The sequence below is a fragment of the Pleurodeles waltl genome, chromosome 12 (assembly GCF_031143425.1).
Source record: "Pleurodeles waltl isolate 20211129_DDA chromosome 12, aPleWal1.hap1.20221129, whole genome shotgun sequence".
In the NCBI taxonomy this organism is placed as follows: domain Eukaryota; kingdom Metazoa; phylum Chordata; class Amphibia; order Caudata; family Salamandridae; genus Pleurodeles; species Pleurodeles waltl.
In genome coordinates, this window is record NC_090451.1 from 655,750,871 (window position 1) to 655,767,668 (window position 16,798).

The window sequence follows — 16,798 nt, forward strand, 5'->3', positions numbered from 1 at the left end:
TATATAAGGTAAGAAAAGTTCCTCATTTGATGTTGTCTCTGTTGCAGGATGAGCTCAACAGACTGTTAAATTTGGGTGTTATTGAGGAAATTGAGGCTTCTGAATGGTTGGCCCCTGTTGTTTTGGTTCCCAAGGATAATGGTTCAAAAATTAGGATGTGTGTAGACTTGAGAGGCCTCAACCAGTGCATATGGGTTGATCGTCAACCATTACCTAACATTAATGAGACTCTGACCATGCTCTCGGAGGCTAAAGTATTTAGTGTATTGGATCTATCGGCAGCCTATCATCAAGTTTTACTTCATGAAGACACAAGACATCTAACTTCTTTTGTCACGCCTTTGGGGGCTTTCCGGTTTATTAGAATGCCGTTTGGTTTGGCATCGGCTGCTGCATGTTTTGAAAGGGTAATGAAGGAGGTTCTTAAGGGTTTAAGTTCAGTGTTATTTTTCCAAGATGATATGCTAATATATGGGAAGGATGAAGTGGAACATGATATTGCTCTCCGAGCAGTTTTGAGAAGACTAAAAGAAAAGGGTTTAACTCTGAAAAAAGAAAAGTGTAAATTTGGAGTTGGTACAGTCTCTTACCTGGGGCACACCATTTCTGGAGACGGTATCAAGCCTAAGGTGACATTGGCTAAGTCCATTATATCTATGCCTATTCCTTCTGACAGAGATCAAGTGCGATCATTTCTTGGTTTAGCTGAATACTACTCGAAATTTATTAAAAAATTTGCTAGTGTAGTACAGCCTTTGAGAGCTATGTTAAAGAAGGGTGTTGATTTTTTGTGGTCTTCGGAGTGTGATGAGGCTTTTGATATTGTCAAATCCAGGATTGCTGAGATGCCCACATTGGGGTATTTTGATACTCGAAGAAGACTTTGTTGTCCACAGATGCAAGCCTTAAAGGTCTGGGTGCAGTCCTTTCACAGTTGGTTGATGGTGAGGAGAGAGTGGTGGCTTTTGCCTCTCGTTCCTTAAGAGAGGCAGAAACACATTATTCAGTAATAGAGCGTGAAGCTTTAGCATGTAATTGGGCTGTCAACCATTTTAGATACTATCTGTGGGGTTTACCATTTGTTATTAGGAGCGATCATAGGCCTTTAGTACAAATGTTTTCATGTCGCAACATAGAGAATAAGACTCCTCGCATCAAACGTTGGGTGGAGAATCTAATTGAGTACAATTTTCATGTAGAATATTTTCCAGGAAAGGAGAATATTCCTGCCGATTCTCTTTCTAGATTACCTTTGTCAGACTATGCCACAAATGTTCAGGTTCCAGTTCTGTGGGTAAAGGAGCCAGCTGTTGATAAAGAAGAATGGAAACTGGAATGTGAACATGACACTGATCGTGCATTTATTTTAGATTATGTTGTGAAAGGTTGGCCTGATTTACACACTTGTCCGGACAGTATTAAAGCGTTTCGGAATGTTAAGGATGAATTGAGCATTGTGGGGATGGATGTATACAGAGGTGATAGATTGATTCCTCCACTTGGTTTGCATGAGAAGCTGATTAATTTAGCTCATGAGGGACATTTAGGGAGGAATTTGACCAAGTCCAGGATCAGAGAATGTTATTGGTGGCCGGGCTTGGACAGACAGGTTGAAGAGATAGTAAAGGATTGTATGTACTGTGCAAGGAGTGATAAATCCAGGAATGTAAGAACTGCTCCTTTATCTCCAATTGGTGTCCCTGATGAGCCATGGTGCAAACTAGGTTTAGATCTTGTGGGGCCATTTGAAAATCTATCTCACAATGAGAGATTTGTAATTGTATTGGTTGATTATATGTCTAAGTGGGTCTCTGCTTGTTGTGTAAGTGCTATTACCACTAAGGTGGTGATAGAATTTTTGACTGACGTTTTTGCATGTGAAGGCATTCCGAAAGTGATAATTACCGATAATGGAGTGCAATTTACGTCACTGGAAATGAAGAATTTTCTCAACAATTTGGCCATCACCCATTTTCGCACGGCTTTATATTCACCTCAAGCCAATGGGTTGGTTGAGAAAATGAACCAATTGGTGGTGGCCAGTGCTCAAACTGCCATGAACAATAATGTTCCTTTAAAAACCGTTCTCAGGGAGAAATTATGGGCTCACAGGAATACCCCCAATGCTGTTACTGGTATGTCTCCTTTTAGACTATTGAAGGGTAGATTGGCCGGTTCTAAACTCAATCCCATGTGCTTATTGGCTGACAAGGGTTTTGGGGAGTCATCTGCGGACAAGGGTTCTGTCCACTGCAAAGTTATTGATAATCAGGCGAAATATAAGGAGGCATTTGATAGGAGACATGGTGCCCATCAAAGGTCATGGCGTGAAGGTGATTTGGTGTACATTAAAAAACCTTTTTGGTCAAGAAAGGGAACCTCCAAGTTTATGGGTCCGAAGAAAATTGTACAAGTAAAAAGAAATGTTGTTGTTGTTGAAGGAGGTGATGTATGAAGCATGTCGCGTCTAGCTAAGTGTATGAATGGAAAACCAGTATCAGATGAATCACCTAAAGAAGAAAATCTTCGTGATGGAAAACCAGTATCAGATGAATCACCTAAAGAAGGAAATCTTCGTGGGTCTGATATAGATTCCAATGAGAAGTTTAATAAAGGTGTAAGGAATAGAACAATTCCAAAATACTTAGAAGACTTCATACGTTGAGGATGTCATCACATGAGTGGACAAAACTTGATTATATGTTGATTGGTTATCTAATACTCATGATTTTGTCATTTTATTGTTTCTGTTTGCATTCTTATGAACTGTAGCTGTAATTTCTGTTGATGTTTTTTTTTATTCTTATGTTGTTGAGTTTACAATGTTCCATGTAATGTTCAAACTAAATTTGTTATTATTTCTATAGAAGGGAGATGTGTTGTGGGCTTTCCTGGTCTCTGACATCATTGGAGCTAGTGATGTCAGAGAACGGAATGCGAGGACTGTGGGGTTCTGAAGGAGTTGGGAGAAGGTGGCTGGAAGCAGGAATGAAGAGTTGGCACAGACGTGGATGCTGAATAAATAAGGATCTTGACATACAAATCTTGACTCTGTGGATATTGAATCTTAACACACCCCTAGTTCTAGGAATATTAAATCGAGTCAGACTAGGACGACAGTAGGCCTGGGCACCAAAATAAAAGCGGCCCTCATTAGCGAATCTGATAGTTAAAAAAGTAGCCCACATTTGTAAATCGGGACAGTTCTGAACCTTCAAAGATAAGCTGTGCTGGTGTTATGCAAGATATCGGAGATTGCATGCTTTTTTATTTTCTGCAGGCAATGTGTGTGGTGATATTAGAGAAAGCAACAGTTAAAATTGGCACACCAGACCATAAAACAAGCCCACAAACAGCCAATAACTGGCATACATAGTACCTTTAGACACCAGCTATTCTGGCACTGCCATATTGCCCTATAGATCAGTCAGACTATGCTGCGAACATTTAGTTAATCAGTGTAAGTTGCTAAATTCCAAATTTGTGGAAACTGAGTGATTGAGACTTAAGAGTCTTTTCAAACTGGTAGCAGAAACCCATGCACCGGTGGGTGACCAGGAACTGTACTTGTGGGCGCATCTCTCTTCACCTTTGGATATCCTTTTCACACTGATAAAACCTATGACAATTCTCTCCTTCTCTACTGCAGCTTAGATGTGAACTCTCCAAGTACTGCAGAACACAGGCGGGCCTGCAACTGGATTCGCAACCATCTCGAAGAGCACACAGACACCTGTCTGCCGAAGCAGGATGTGTACGAATCGTACAAGTGAGTGTAACAAATGCACCTCGTCCTTTGAGAACAGCCTGGATCACCAGACAGTTGGAGATATTTTATGCATGTGGGGAAAGCCTCCAGCTCTTGAGTTATTTGGAAGATGTGTTGGGATAAGAAATGGTGGGCCGTGTGGGCAATCAACTGCCAAGAAGTTTGTTACAGTTCAAGACTAAGATTTATTTTGATCAACTCAGTGGGGAACTGCAGTCAGCACTATTGCAGGATGGATAGTTAGTGATTAAACTGAATAAAACAACTGCTGTGACCCCTGAGGGCTCTGTTCTCAGCCCTGCAGCATTGAAGGGGCTTGACGTCATTGCTAGGGAAAGAGAACTATTGTGGGTCAAAGAATAATGTAGATCGAAAGGTCTCCTATTGACATACCTTTATAACCTGGTGCTGACTGACTTTCATCCAGTAACTTAAAGAGTATTTTACATCATAGGAAGTGACATGGACCATCAGCATGTGCAAAAACTGGGTCTTGAACGAAATGGGGGCCTTTTCATTACATTGGCACTGGAGTATAAAGTGTAAATGATACTGTGTACTGTACATCAATATAGCAGTAGATTGTGGTAACATACTTAGCACTCATTGATTCTGCTGTGTTGAATGTCTCTGCTCTCACTGTATGTTCTCCCTTCAGGCGATACTGTGATAAACTTTGTTGTCACCCTCTGAGCGCAGCTAACTTTGGGAAGATCATCCGGGAGATTTTTCCAAACATCAAAGCCCGACGGTTGGGAGGTCGAGGACAATCTAAATATCCTTTTATTGTGTGTTTTCAGCTCATTTAAGTCAGTCAGTTGCTTTTGAAAACAGTAGATGTAGAAAGACAAAAAATGCTTAAAAATAACTCTTTATCGTGTGCACAGCCACACTAATGATCACACCTAACCCCTAAAAACCTAATGTGCCACAAATACACTGGAAGAAATGCATGGAACAGATTTATGGGGCCACAACACTAATTACAGTAGCTAACAATGAATAATAACTGTTAACTTAACCACTAACATTGGGTTCTAGAGTAGTGTACTACCTCCCACAAAGCACTTCAGTGCCTTGTCAGGAGTAGAAAGCGCTTCATTGCCTTGTCAGGAGTAGAAAGCGCTTCATTGCCTTGTCAGGAGTAGAAGGCGCTTTATTGCCTTGTCAGGGGTTGTGAGTGCTGTATCAATGCAGTTGAAGTACAATACAGATCTTTTGTTAGAGTAAAAAAGTCCAATGAGCAGTCTGCCCGTAAGCCTGGATTGTGCACTGCACGTAACTCTCCAGATCTCTCTTTCAATGCAGACTGTGATTACTACTCTCTGTCTGACTAGGGTGTGCTCAAAACAGCATTTTTGCAGGTTGAAAAGTATGTGCCTGTCTTTTTTGATCACTGACTAGTAGAGCAATATTTAGCTCAGGGAGAACCAATTCTTTAAATGGATGTTGGGTAGAAACTATACAATTTTTAGATTGCTTTTACTGCTCTGTATACACTAAACAAAAACAATTTTGCCACATTGGAAATTCAAGTTCCGGAGAGGCAAAGCATGTATGCTTCACTGTCATTATTTAAGCAACTCTTCTACATCTTGTCCATTATTTTGGAAGTCCTCTTATGGATCCTGTGACTTAGGCTGAGGGTTGTCTGAGCAATGCTTACTCAATAAAGATTTTGGGCTAGATGCACTAAGCATTTTATTTGGTTGCAGGCGCCCCGATTCAGCATTTGCAACCATCAAAAATGCTTTTTCAGATTTACTAATCCAATTTTAGGAGTCAGAAAAAATCTCTAACTCTTAAAATAGGATTGTGGATAAATATCTATTCTGTATCAGGAAGAAGGGTGTTGTAGGCATCTCTTCCAAATACTGAAAGGGTGTGCTTTGTTTCAAAGTTTTCAGACCAAACTCTGGTTGCAAACCATTGAAAAGTCACTGAGTCGTCAAGGAAGGTGGTCACCCATTTCCAAAAGGTAAGGGGGTTCCCTTGGATTCATGCTCCCTTTGTGAATTAAAACAATGTAAAGAAAACGTTTGTTGGTGACTAGGCAGTGGTCAGTGGAATCACTGTCATCTCAAACAAGCCAAAAAGAGCTTTTCTTTTCAAAAGCAGCTCTTTTTCTCAAAGGAAAACTAGCTGCATTTAGAAAAAAAGAAATGTGCTTTATTTAATAGTGATCACAAACATGGTGGTCTGCTGATCTTAGAAAGCTCTCATCCCATGATGGCCTCCAATCGTGCTTCATTATTATTCTTGAGTTACTTCTGATTGAGCCACAGTAAAATTCAGAACTTTGCAACCAGTTATTCGTATATCTGGCCTTTGATGCTTTCTTTATTCAGCTTGAGAGGTTTAGTATCGGCTGACTAAAACAAGTGTTCTTTGCCTAAATTGAACTTGCCTTATTTCCCCAACTTGCAGCCTGCAGGTGACTGAGCAGTCTCTAGTCCATGTGTCTCCAACTGGTCAAACGCACGCTACTAGTAACTTGTAGACACCTTCAGAGTAGCTCGCAGCTTTGAGCTCATTTTTAAATAAGGACAGGGTCACATTTTCCTTTTAAAGTTAAGGGATGGATGTTCTTATTTTACATTTTTATCATCAGGCTGTGGATAGCAGGGCCTGATAATGAGCAGTGCCCGAGTATGATTTATGACCTAGGGTTGGACACAAAGGTAAAGAACTGACACACTGTAGTATTCAACTCTTAAATAAGTCTTTGTTGTCTCAGTATATGAGCGTAAGAATAAAATGTTTCTAAGTGCTTTTAAATAGAAACAAATTAAAATGAAGTTACCTTAATGATTATGTTACCTCTTCATTTTAATTATCTGCCATCACAGTAGGCCTCTTGTTCCCAGTGGCCAGTAGACACCGTGCCATATTTACAACTAAAAAATACAGTTATTTTTGTAAATGGGAGAAATTTCAAGTGAAAAAAATATTTCCATGAACCAATGTCTTATTTTTTTTTCCACTTCCAATTAAGCCAGTTATGTCTTAATATTTTACGAACCATGTTTCTTCACTTTCAGTTTCTCCCATTTAAACAAATGGTATTTTTCTGGTATAGCTATGGCTCCTCGTCTACAGGACACTGGGTGCAAGATGCCTGCTGTTTCTAAATATGACACTTTGAAATGGGAGAAAATGTAAAGAATCCATATAAACATAAAATTAACTCTTCAGTTTAATTTTCTCCCATCTCAAAGTGCTATATTTACATACAGAAAGCATCTTGCTCCAAATGGGTGGTAGACATCGCGTCATATTTATAACTGAAAAATATATAATTTTTTTAGGTGGGATAAGTTTAAAGTGCAAAGCAATGTTCCATGTTGTGAACATTTTTGCAGAATGTTTTTCTGCACTTTAAATTTCTCCCATTTAAAAAAATGGTTGTAGTATTCATGTCACAATGCCACATATGGTGAAACGTATGTCCTGTGCCAGAAGTACATACGACACAGGCTCTCATTTACCCATACATCCCGGCCACCAGTATCTCATGATGATTTACACCGATCAGAAGTAGCTCTCACTGCTGAGAAGGTTGGCGACCGCTGCTCTAGTCAAAGTAGAGATTGCAAGATAACGGGTGTGTGCCTTCAGAATTAACAATATAGTTTACAAGCATTTTGTAAGGAAGAAACAGAAATAGTATACCTATGCCAGAAAAAAAGTACTCTGGGTGCGCTGTAGCGTGGTAAACGCTAAGGGCGAAATTCGCAAAGGTTTTTTGTGAGCCCTTCAGTTTTACAGCAGACTCAGTTTTGGTTTTTAATCCTAATTTTCGTGAATAAAACATGCTTTTTTACGGAAAAAAAGCTATGTAAATAGTATCCAGAATATGGGGGGTGCAATTTAAATAATGTAAATCAGGCCAAGGGTTGCTTTGGATGTAAAAATAAAGATTATCACACTTATGTAGCTCACTTGATGAACCGAAAAGCCTCTGGATGCTCGCAGCGGGTCTTCAGGACAGTTAATCGGCGCACATGTTAGTGAAGGGCGCCTGCCTGAACCAGCTATGTCAGGATACAAACCCGTGAACCATACTTTATACCTGATGTCTTATGCGGTGGGGGATGTGTGTATTTTTATCCTTTGAGCTAAAATTACTGCCGATAAACGTCGCTGGAAAAAATAAAAATAGAGAACTGTAGTTTTATAGAATTCCACTAGATGGCGGTAACTCCATGTAAATGTTGTTTCTTGCCGCGTTCCCTGGTACTTCTGCAGTTAATACAGCATCATGTAAGTACTGATACCAAAAGGTTTTAACTGGGTGCACATCCCGTTCCGAATGGGGGCTGTCGAGGTAACACTGCCTGTTTTACCACTTTCTGTATTGTAAAATCTACAATGCTTGTTTTTTTTCCCTGATCACGTAATTTACTGAAATAAGAACAAACTTACTGAAATAAGAACATTCGCCAAGCAAGCTTTCAGACTATTTTGTGGGCTTTGGCATTTTGGTCTTTCCAGAGTGAACCTAATGGAAGGTTTCTTTGGGCACACTTGGCACGGGAATTTACTAAGGCAAATAAATAATTATTTGATTAAAAAGAGTATAATATACTGCAGTTCCTTCTTATTAGATTACGGATTTTATAGCACTGCCCCTCTCAACTCTGAAAGGAAAGACACTATGCACCACTGCATTAGGAAATTTTAAAAGCCTCGAGACTAAATGCTCAAAACTAAAATGGCAAATTTTTGAAAGTTTAAACCATCACTCCAGCCAGATAAAAAAATGATTAACAAGATCGAACAGGAGAGCTAAAGAACCTTTTAATAGAGTTGAAGGCTCAAAAGCCATGGCGCTGCCAGTGTTTGACTACCCCAAAGGACTTAGTATTTGACTCACAGCGTGCTTAGTCAACAAAGCTCAACAAATCCAGAAAGATGCTTCCAAACAAGTTGTTAGGCTGAACAACTGTGACCATAGATCCTCTGACATCCATGCCATACATTGGTATCTGTAGCATCAGTAATATCTTCCAGAGTTCTTTGTATCACAAACATGGCAAATCACGTCACTGTTTATTATTCAGTTGGGTGTCGCGTGCCTATGTTGGACCACAGACCAGTAGGATTCATTCAATTATCCCAGTCATCGCTTTTATGCTTACTTCACTGTGATGTCCTGAATGCGCCGGGTATGCAAAGATGTGGGTCCACTGCTCTCTGTGTACTAGAAACGAGATGAAATTCTGAGCACTTGCCCGTCCTTAGCAGGGCTTCGGAATGCTATATAACTTATACTTAAGGAGGCGCTTTCACAATCAAAAAAGTTCCTTGAGGCTCGCAAGAGGTATAGGAAGCACTAAATATCGATACACTACAATTCAAACATTAAAGAATCCTTCTTGCTTGGTCCCGACCTTTCACCTCAGGCTGAGCATTTTAATCGTTTTTTGGTAATCACTGGAAAAAAAAAATTCAATCTGCCGAGCCTGCCCTGAAACAAGAAACAATTCATGGTAATGTCAAAATGGAATTTGAAGCCCCCTTGGTATGCGCTAACCCCATCTCTTTTTGCCTAGAAAGGGCAGGTTTTTAAGTTTCAAGTTTGTGCTGTTACCAAATTCCTTGCCTTCTCAGCCCAACCTGTAGATACTTTCAATTCTATTCCTTTTTAGGCTTTCTTTGCTCTTGTGATTGGCTGATGTTGCTTGCTTATTTATGACCAGCTCCCAAGAAATCTGCAGATGAGTTTGTATTGTTCCAAAGAGGAGTGTGGTGGCAATGACAGTGTTACTTACCTAATGCAGGATAAAGTGAACGTTCTTTAACACATTTGAACATATTGCTACAGTGGCATCCGGCGGAGGACTGTGGTGAAAATGCCATCGCTCCCCAGCTTAGACCTGAAGACTACTGACAATGTAAGATTATTTAATATCAATTATTTCAAGTGGAAACAGACAAGAAGAACTGTTGAACAGCTTGAGACTTTTAGATTTTCATTAGGAAGGTTATTATTTATTATTTTGGGCTACAAAATACGGCTTGGGGTCCAAAAAGTGTATATTTCCATTTTAATTCACACAGGAATCTTTGCTCTCTGATACATAAAAAAAACCTTAACAAATATACTAAACTGGGCATTATGGTAGAAATCGGTATGTCAGAATTGTTTTAGTATGGCCGTAAAGAGGTTAAATTATAGAGATACTTGGACTGTTAATTTGTGGAGGCCTTAAAACCTAGATTCACAGTCTTACGTGAACCAACATTAAAAAAAAAGATACACAGATGTGATTTGACGAAGGATCTATTTTGTGTCGACCATCTTGGCTCCGTGAACCCAAAGTAGGGTCCGCAAACCTGAAACTTTTTTTTTTGGCTGGCTGCAACTTCAGGAAAAATGTTGTGCCACGATTATAGGAGTCCCCAAGTCTTGAAAAATAAATAATAAAAGGCGCTATGAGGGGCATTGAAAGTATCCCCTGATTCCGAGCTAATGTTGGGCCTGTGACCACAAACCCACCGCAAGCTTAGTTGCTGGCAGCCCAAAATTCATAGCAAGCATGATGGATCAGTGTTGGACCTTTTGCCAGGTTTGCAGAACCGCAAATGTATCTACGAATACACAGAAGGTCCAACATAGCCCCAAGCAGTTTGCAGCAGGATTGAGATCGATGGCCATCGCACGGAAACTCGGATTCATCCTGGACCCACTTCTCACCATGCCCAAACAAGTCAACGCCGTATCATCCTCCTGCTTCCTCACCCTCCGCATGCTCCGAAAGATCTTCCGTTGGATCCCCGCCGACACCAGAAAGACCGTGACCCACGCCCTCGTCACGAACCGCCTGGACTACAGCAACACCCTATACGCAGGAACCACCGCTAAACTCCAGAAACGTCTGCAGCGAATTCAAAACGCCTCCGCGCGCCTCGTCCTCGACATACCCCGCAACAGCCACATCTCGGCCCACCTGAGACACCTGCACTGGCTTCCCGTCAACAAAAGGATCACCTTCCGACTCCTCACCCACGCACACAAAGCCCTCTACAACAAGGGACCTGAATACCTCAACCGTCGCCTCAGTTTCTACACGCCCACCCGTCAACTTCGCTCCGCCAACCTCGCTATCGCCGCCGTCCCTCGCATCCGCCGCACCACGGCAGGTGGAAAATCCTTCTCCTACCTGGCGGCCAAGCCATGGAATTCCCTCCCCACCAACCTCAGGACCACCCAGGACCACCTCGCATTCTGGAGGCAACTCAAGACCTGGCTCTTCGAGCAGCAGTAACCCCATCCCCCCCTAGCGCCTTGAGACCCTCACGGGTGAGTAGCGCGCTTTATAAATGTTTGTGATTTGATTTGATTTGATTAAGATTCCACTGGTTTGTGACACTAACAGTAGAACGCCAACCCTGTAAAAAAGAGAACACGTTTGTAAAATGAGACTGCTGTGAGTGTAAGGCTCTTTGTCAATTTCGCAGAAGCAGATACAATTTCCCTATTGGGACTGCTCATAGTGCATGACTCTTTGGTGTTCGTTTTTTGCCTATTCATACAGGAGGTATAATATCTGTACTTTGAGACTGTAGGCAGTGCAAGGCTATTTAAATTGGTATACTGTCATGAGGTTGTATAGCTGAAGAAGTTAATGTAACCTTTGTTACCTGCCTCCCTTTGGGTCCCAAGGCCTGTTTTTCCATGCAAAAGCTCATTGGTAATAAAGATTGCTCCGCGGACTTCATATTCACATCATCCTTCAAAGATTATGTGTTTCTGCATCTGGTGTGTGACGTAGTCTGTCAATCTTCACCATGCAAGATGGACCAAATACTTCTAAACCTTGCCCCAGGTTTCCAGTTTCATTCAATAAAGTACAACTGGTGTCTAACATGCCAGCAGAGTCCCTCTAGGATTTCTTTTTTCACTGCCCCCTTCATAAAGTGTTTGTTTAGATAGGAGGCCATGCCCCCACAGCAACTAAATATTAACTCATTGTTGTGTGCTCCCCCTTTGGGAACATCCACTCTTCTCCTTCTTTTGTAGAAAGCCACTTTCCCCTTAGTAGTCACTTCAGGCTGTGGAGAAGATTAGATCTAAGTATTATGTTCCCAAGAATCATGATGCTATTTCACAAGAATTGGATGGGTCTTAAGCTGCATCCATCCTAACTCCTTAACGTTGTTTCAGATTTCCATGTGAGTCCGAGGATTTCACCTCCGTCTTCTTTCAAAATCCACCCAGTCCGGCCGAAAAGTCCCTTCACAGTCTTAATGTTAACATTCCTTGGCTATACTCTTTTCAGGTCAAAAGATATGAGAATATGAAAACAATTGTTTACTACATATTACCACTTCCTTGCTGATTATGTACATATACACAGTCCAGCGAAGATAAATTGCATCCTGCACAACCTGTCACCAAAAAAGTAAAGCAACGCATTGCTGTGAACTAAAAACTGTGTCTACTGTGGGCAGCTGGTGCACATACAATAACTACTGTGTGACTTCAGATTCATGGGTGACACCAAGTATCAGTCTCCAAAACGCAAAATGTTTGGCTAATTTCCCTATTCCTTTTCCAGTTCATTACACCATGTTAAATTTCTCTCATCGCATTTCTTTGAGGGATTAGCTTCAGATTCATTTCAATGTTTGAGTAAAGCTTCCACAGCAGAGACAAGAATGTTACATTCCTAGTTCTCCATCATGTGAATCTTCATTTATATGATGGCCAGCCTACCCACCATCTTTTGATTTAAATGTTGCCATACTTGATTAAGAACTAGCTATTTTTTAGAGCATTGGAACTGCTGTCTACTGGGATCAGTTCCTTTGAATTCCTTTACCTTTGCCTTTAAAGGGGAATTTAAAAGGTCTGATCACCTGTTTATGGTTAGTGTTTTGCTTAGGGGCATAAATGCAGTGATCATTCGTTACTCTCAGTGAAGATGTTTATAACTCGTATTAACTAAAATTCCATTTTGAAAGCAGGGTTGGCTGAAGCCCTGCTCACTTCACAGGTCTATAATTCTCAATTTGCTGTTTACAGGTGTAGGATTTGCCGATACGAATCAAAGGCTGGAACGTGGAAAAATATCTGACATAAAGTGAAATAAATTTCACATGTGCTCTAGGCTGAGACCCATTTTCAGTTGTGCTTCTATTCTAATGTGCTTTGTTCTTGTTTTATCCAGTCAGAGTTGACAGATGTAGTGCATTCATACAGCACAGATGTTGTGGAGGCCTCCTGTGCTCTCATCTGTAATTGGGCCGAGAAGATCCTGCAGCGTTCCTTCGACAATGTTGTGGAGATGGCACAGTACCTTATACAGCAGCATATCATCAGCCCACGCTGCCCCAGCGCTAAGCTTGTCATGTCCATGGTGGTATCGGGTCAGTCTCCCTTGTACCTTCTGTAATGTGCGAGTGCATTGTTGAGTTGCCTTTTCTGTACCCACTTTGATACACCAGTACAGTCCTTGTCCTGTTAATTGTGCTGTAAACTCAGGATCCCAAGTCCCTAATTGGATGTGGCACGCCAGTATTATTTTCATTGGGGTTATGTCAGTTTCCACTGTGCCTACGCCTGTCTCTTGCTTGCCATACGTGTGGTGGTGTGAACTTGGTTTTTCTTGTGTCTTCTCTGATGTGCCTCTGCCACACCCTTTCTTGTCAATGACGTCCTTTGAGCAGTTTCCCAATGTGCCTACTCTAATGGGACAGCTTCATTCTGGGCATATTTGCTCAATCCTAGAAAGCTGGGATGAGGTGGCATGCACCTACAATAATGAGCGAAGATTTATATTTCTGAAGTGTTTTCCTGAAATGTTAGTCTCACAAAAATGTGTGGTGAATTGAAAGGTTTCTTCAGTGCTTTTTTGAGATAAGCGAGTTGAACGCACAATGCTGGCATCTTGTCTTCAAGTAAACTGATTAACACACCAAAGAAATTTGTAATTGTGTTTGTTACACTGAACAAGCACAAGAGTAAAAGCTACATCACAGTGGAGCAAAAAGGCCGAAGTCATATGCATTAAATACATTTGCAGGGGTGTGGAATTCGATAAAGTATCTACTTGTCCGTGTCTACATTTTTTTTGTGAACATTTTATTTTGAAAGCAAAGAATCCTTTGATGGATGGATGGGAAATACACTGGCTCAGGTATAGGTAGGAAAGAATTCGCTTAATCCTGTGCTTCTGAAAATGACACAAAGCTAGTTAGAAAAGGAAGTAGCGTGTGTCTGCAGCACATAGCATTCTGTTCAGGGGCTGTTCTGGGTCATGCTCCAAGGCTCTCACGTGGCTTAGGAGCAAAATGTGAATGTAAACTAAACGCCCAGGCACAGAGCAATAGGAATATGTGTTTTAGCAGGTTTTATCTATTGTGTTTTTTGTCATAGAAGAAGGATCAAGGTATTATGGAAGGTTGAAAGTTGTCAAGTACGTTAGGGGTTATACTGACTGCTATGGATCCAGTGTGGAGAAAACAAAGACTAACCAAATGAAAGAAAATGTTTATACATCTGCATTTGCTTTGTTTGTAGAAGTAGGGCATTATGGCCACGGGCATGGTGTCTGCTATACCTTTCATGACTTGGAGTCGTCTTCTTCTATGATCATGCTCCTTGCACAAAGGTACTTGCTGAGTACCTACAGGCAGATGGTACAATGGAAACTCCCAGACAGGTAGACAGAAAGAGCTAGCTTCCATCAGGTGACCTACCATAGGTAAATCAGGGCTCAAAGAAGAAGGGGCGCGCAGTGAGGGGTCCTCGGGACTGAATTATAGCCGCCCACTACCCTATGGGCTACCACTCTTACCCTCCATGCAGTGCCCTCCTGGGCATCACAGCGACTGATGATAGCCAGAGATCCCTCATTGGAAATACAAACATTTAATTCTGCCTGTGATCAGTAACCAGCGAAGATAAGAAGGAATTATAGGTCTTGTCTATGGAGCCATATACCAAATACAAAGAATAAACTCTGCTGGTGATCAAGAGCTAGTGAGGTGAATAATGCAGGCAAGCTCTAGTCCAAAAGACATGAATGGAGAAACAATTTAATGGCAATGTCCTCATGTCCTTCAGACAGTGAAACATATATGAACCTGGAAAGTGACCAGAAGAATTGGAGGCACATCTAAATTACATGAAATTATCTAACAACATTAACAAAATAATTTAATCCAGTGCCTCTTAAGTAGGGTAAAGCCAAATGTAAAAACAAACAGCAAGGTCATTCTTCCATTTGAACTCTCCATCATCTCTGCTTAGGGATGTCACCACTTAAGCAGTAGTCACTAATGAAAGAAAGTAGGATTAATACTGACTGCCACAAATGAGCTAAAGCATAGTCCCACGAATATGCAGAAGAAGGTGGCTTAGAATAGAAACATTTGAGCCTGCTAACTAGCACCTGCACCACCCTGAGAAAGCTTTGCTCTGTGTAACAGAGCATGTCATCCATCTCTATAATTTGAGAAGCAACAACAAACAGTGTTTGAAGAATGTACAGTAACCTTTGTTATGTACTGCAAAGCTCAGTTGAGCAATTTGAGTAAGCTGTGCTGATATGTAATATCCCCCTGCTGACTGTACCATCACTCCAAGGAGTGATGAGCTAACCAGTTGCAACCATTTCATGGAGAGTACACCAACCTAACTCAAGATGCAAACAAAGTGTCATTTTTGGAACAGACATTCATTGTGGATTAACCATTCCAACCAAAGGGAAGAGAAGTTTCTGTATTACGAAACAAAGTCGCAACAAGTACGTGGAAGAAATCAAAACGATTTTTCTCTGACAAATGGAAAGAAATGAGTAGAGCATCAAGAGGAACCTGTTGTAAATATAAATCGACTATTGTACATGGCTCTGTATTAGGTTAAGGGATACAGGTCTTTCTGGTCATCGATGGAGAAATATTCGTATTAGCAGAATAACTAGAAACGTCGTGTCTCTTATCTCTTGTTGCCCTCCAAGGTAGACAAGAAGACCAGTACTCTGTTGATGATGGAGTAGGCACTTTGGGGGTATGCCTAATAGTAAGACTCACATTAAATGGTATTGAGATCCAGAGTGTCCTCACATGCAGCTGACACTCTCATTCCCCTTCTCCCTCAGCTCTTCCTGAAAGGAAGGGTAACAGCTCACACGCTGTATCTCGGAGATAATGTCTTGCATTGCTGTGTTCGCTGCTGTCTCCTTCCTTTTTCATCAAGTGAAATAAAAAGAAATAAGTGTTGCTTGTATTAATCATTATGTACACCACACAAATAATCTTGCCCATAGTTATACTTTCGTCGTCTGCTATTTAACCTGACATAATACTGGCATTTTCATGCAAACCTTACTTTGACCTTGGTGGTCATTGCCCTCATCATTATCTGTTTCATTGCAATGATTATAAATACAACTGTGAGTTCCCATGCTCTTCGTCTGACTTTCCGATGACTCTGTTTATGTGCTCTTGGATGCTTCTTGTCATGCCCCTCATCTGTGGTTATGATGAATGAATCGCTTAGGCATTGGAAGTGACTTCTGTTGGTGCAAACATTGTAGAAATCAGTGACCCTCTTAAAGTAACATATGCATTGCTTGGTTGACAGACGGCACTGAAAGTGCCCAGCGAAGCCAGAAGCAGCCAGCGCCAGGTTCCCGGAATGACAAGGTTGAAGGTTCTGAGAGTGTTGCTGACTCAGAGGTGAGAACCGGTCCCTGTCATTGACTCTTTCTCCAGACACAGAATTGCCCGGAGTCTTTGCAGCAGTCTGTACATTAACACTTCTGTGCTCTCCCTGCTTCTCCATTAGAGAGACTACTACTTACAGAAGCAGTAGCCACTTTAGGCTTTCTTACTTTGGAACCAGTGTGGGGCTACTGTATAGGTGCAGCTACTTACATGCCATTCACTTCTGTATAAAAGCAGCATTCCTTCTATCACAGTGGTCTTCTGACTGTGAAAAATGTAAAGAATATCTGGAGCTTATAGATCTTCACATATCTACCTGAGTGTAACATGGGATATAAAATACATTAAGTT

General features: G+C 41.2%; 1 protein-coding gene across 2 annotated transcripts in view; it reads left to right on the forward strand.

The window, feature by feature from the left end:
• RFX5 (regulatory factor X5) overlaps window positions 1–16,798 on the forward strand; it is a 47,752-nt gene that overhangs the window by 22,047 nt on the left and 8,907 nt on the right. The window contains exons 5-9 of one of the 2 annotated variants that reach the window (XM_069218349.1): window positions 3,650–3,769; window positions 4,428–4,544; window positions 9,585–9,666; window positions 12,946–13,144; window positions 16,365–16,459. In XM_069218349.1, coding sequence (XP_069074450.1) covers window positions 3,650–3,769; window positions 4,428–4,544; window positions 9,585–9,666; window positions 12,946–13,144; window positions 16,365–16,459 — 613 coding nt within the window. The remainder of the gene's footprint in view (window positions 1–3,649; window positions 3,770–4,427; window positions 4,545–9,584; window positions 9,667–12,945; window positions 13,145–16,364; window positions 16,460–16,798) is intronic. The other variant, XM_069218351.1, reaches the window with a different exon arrangement.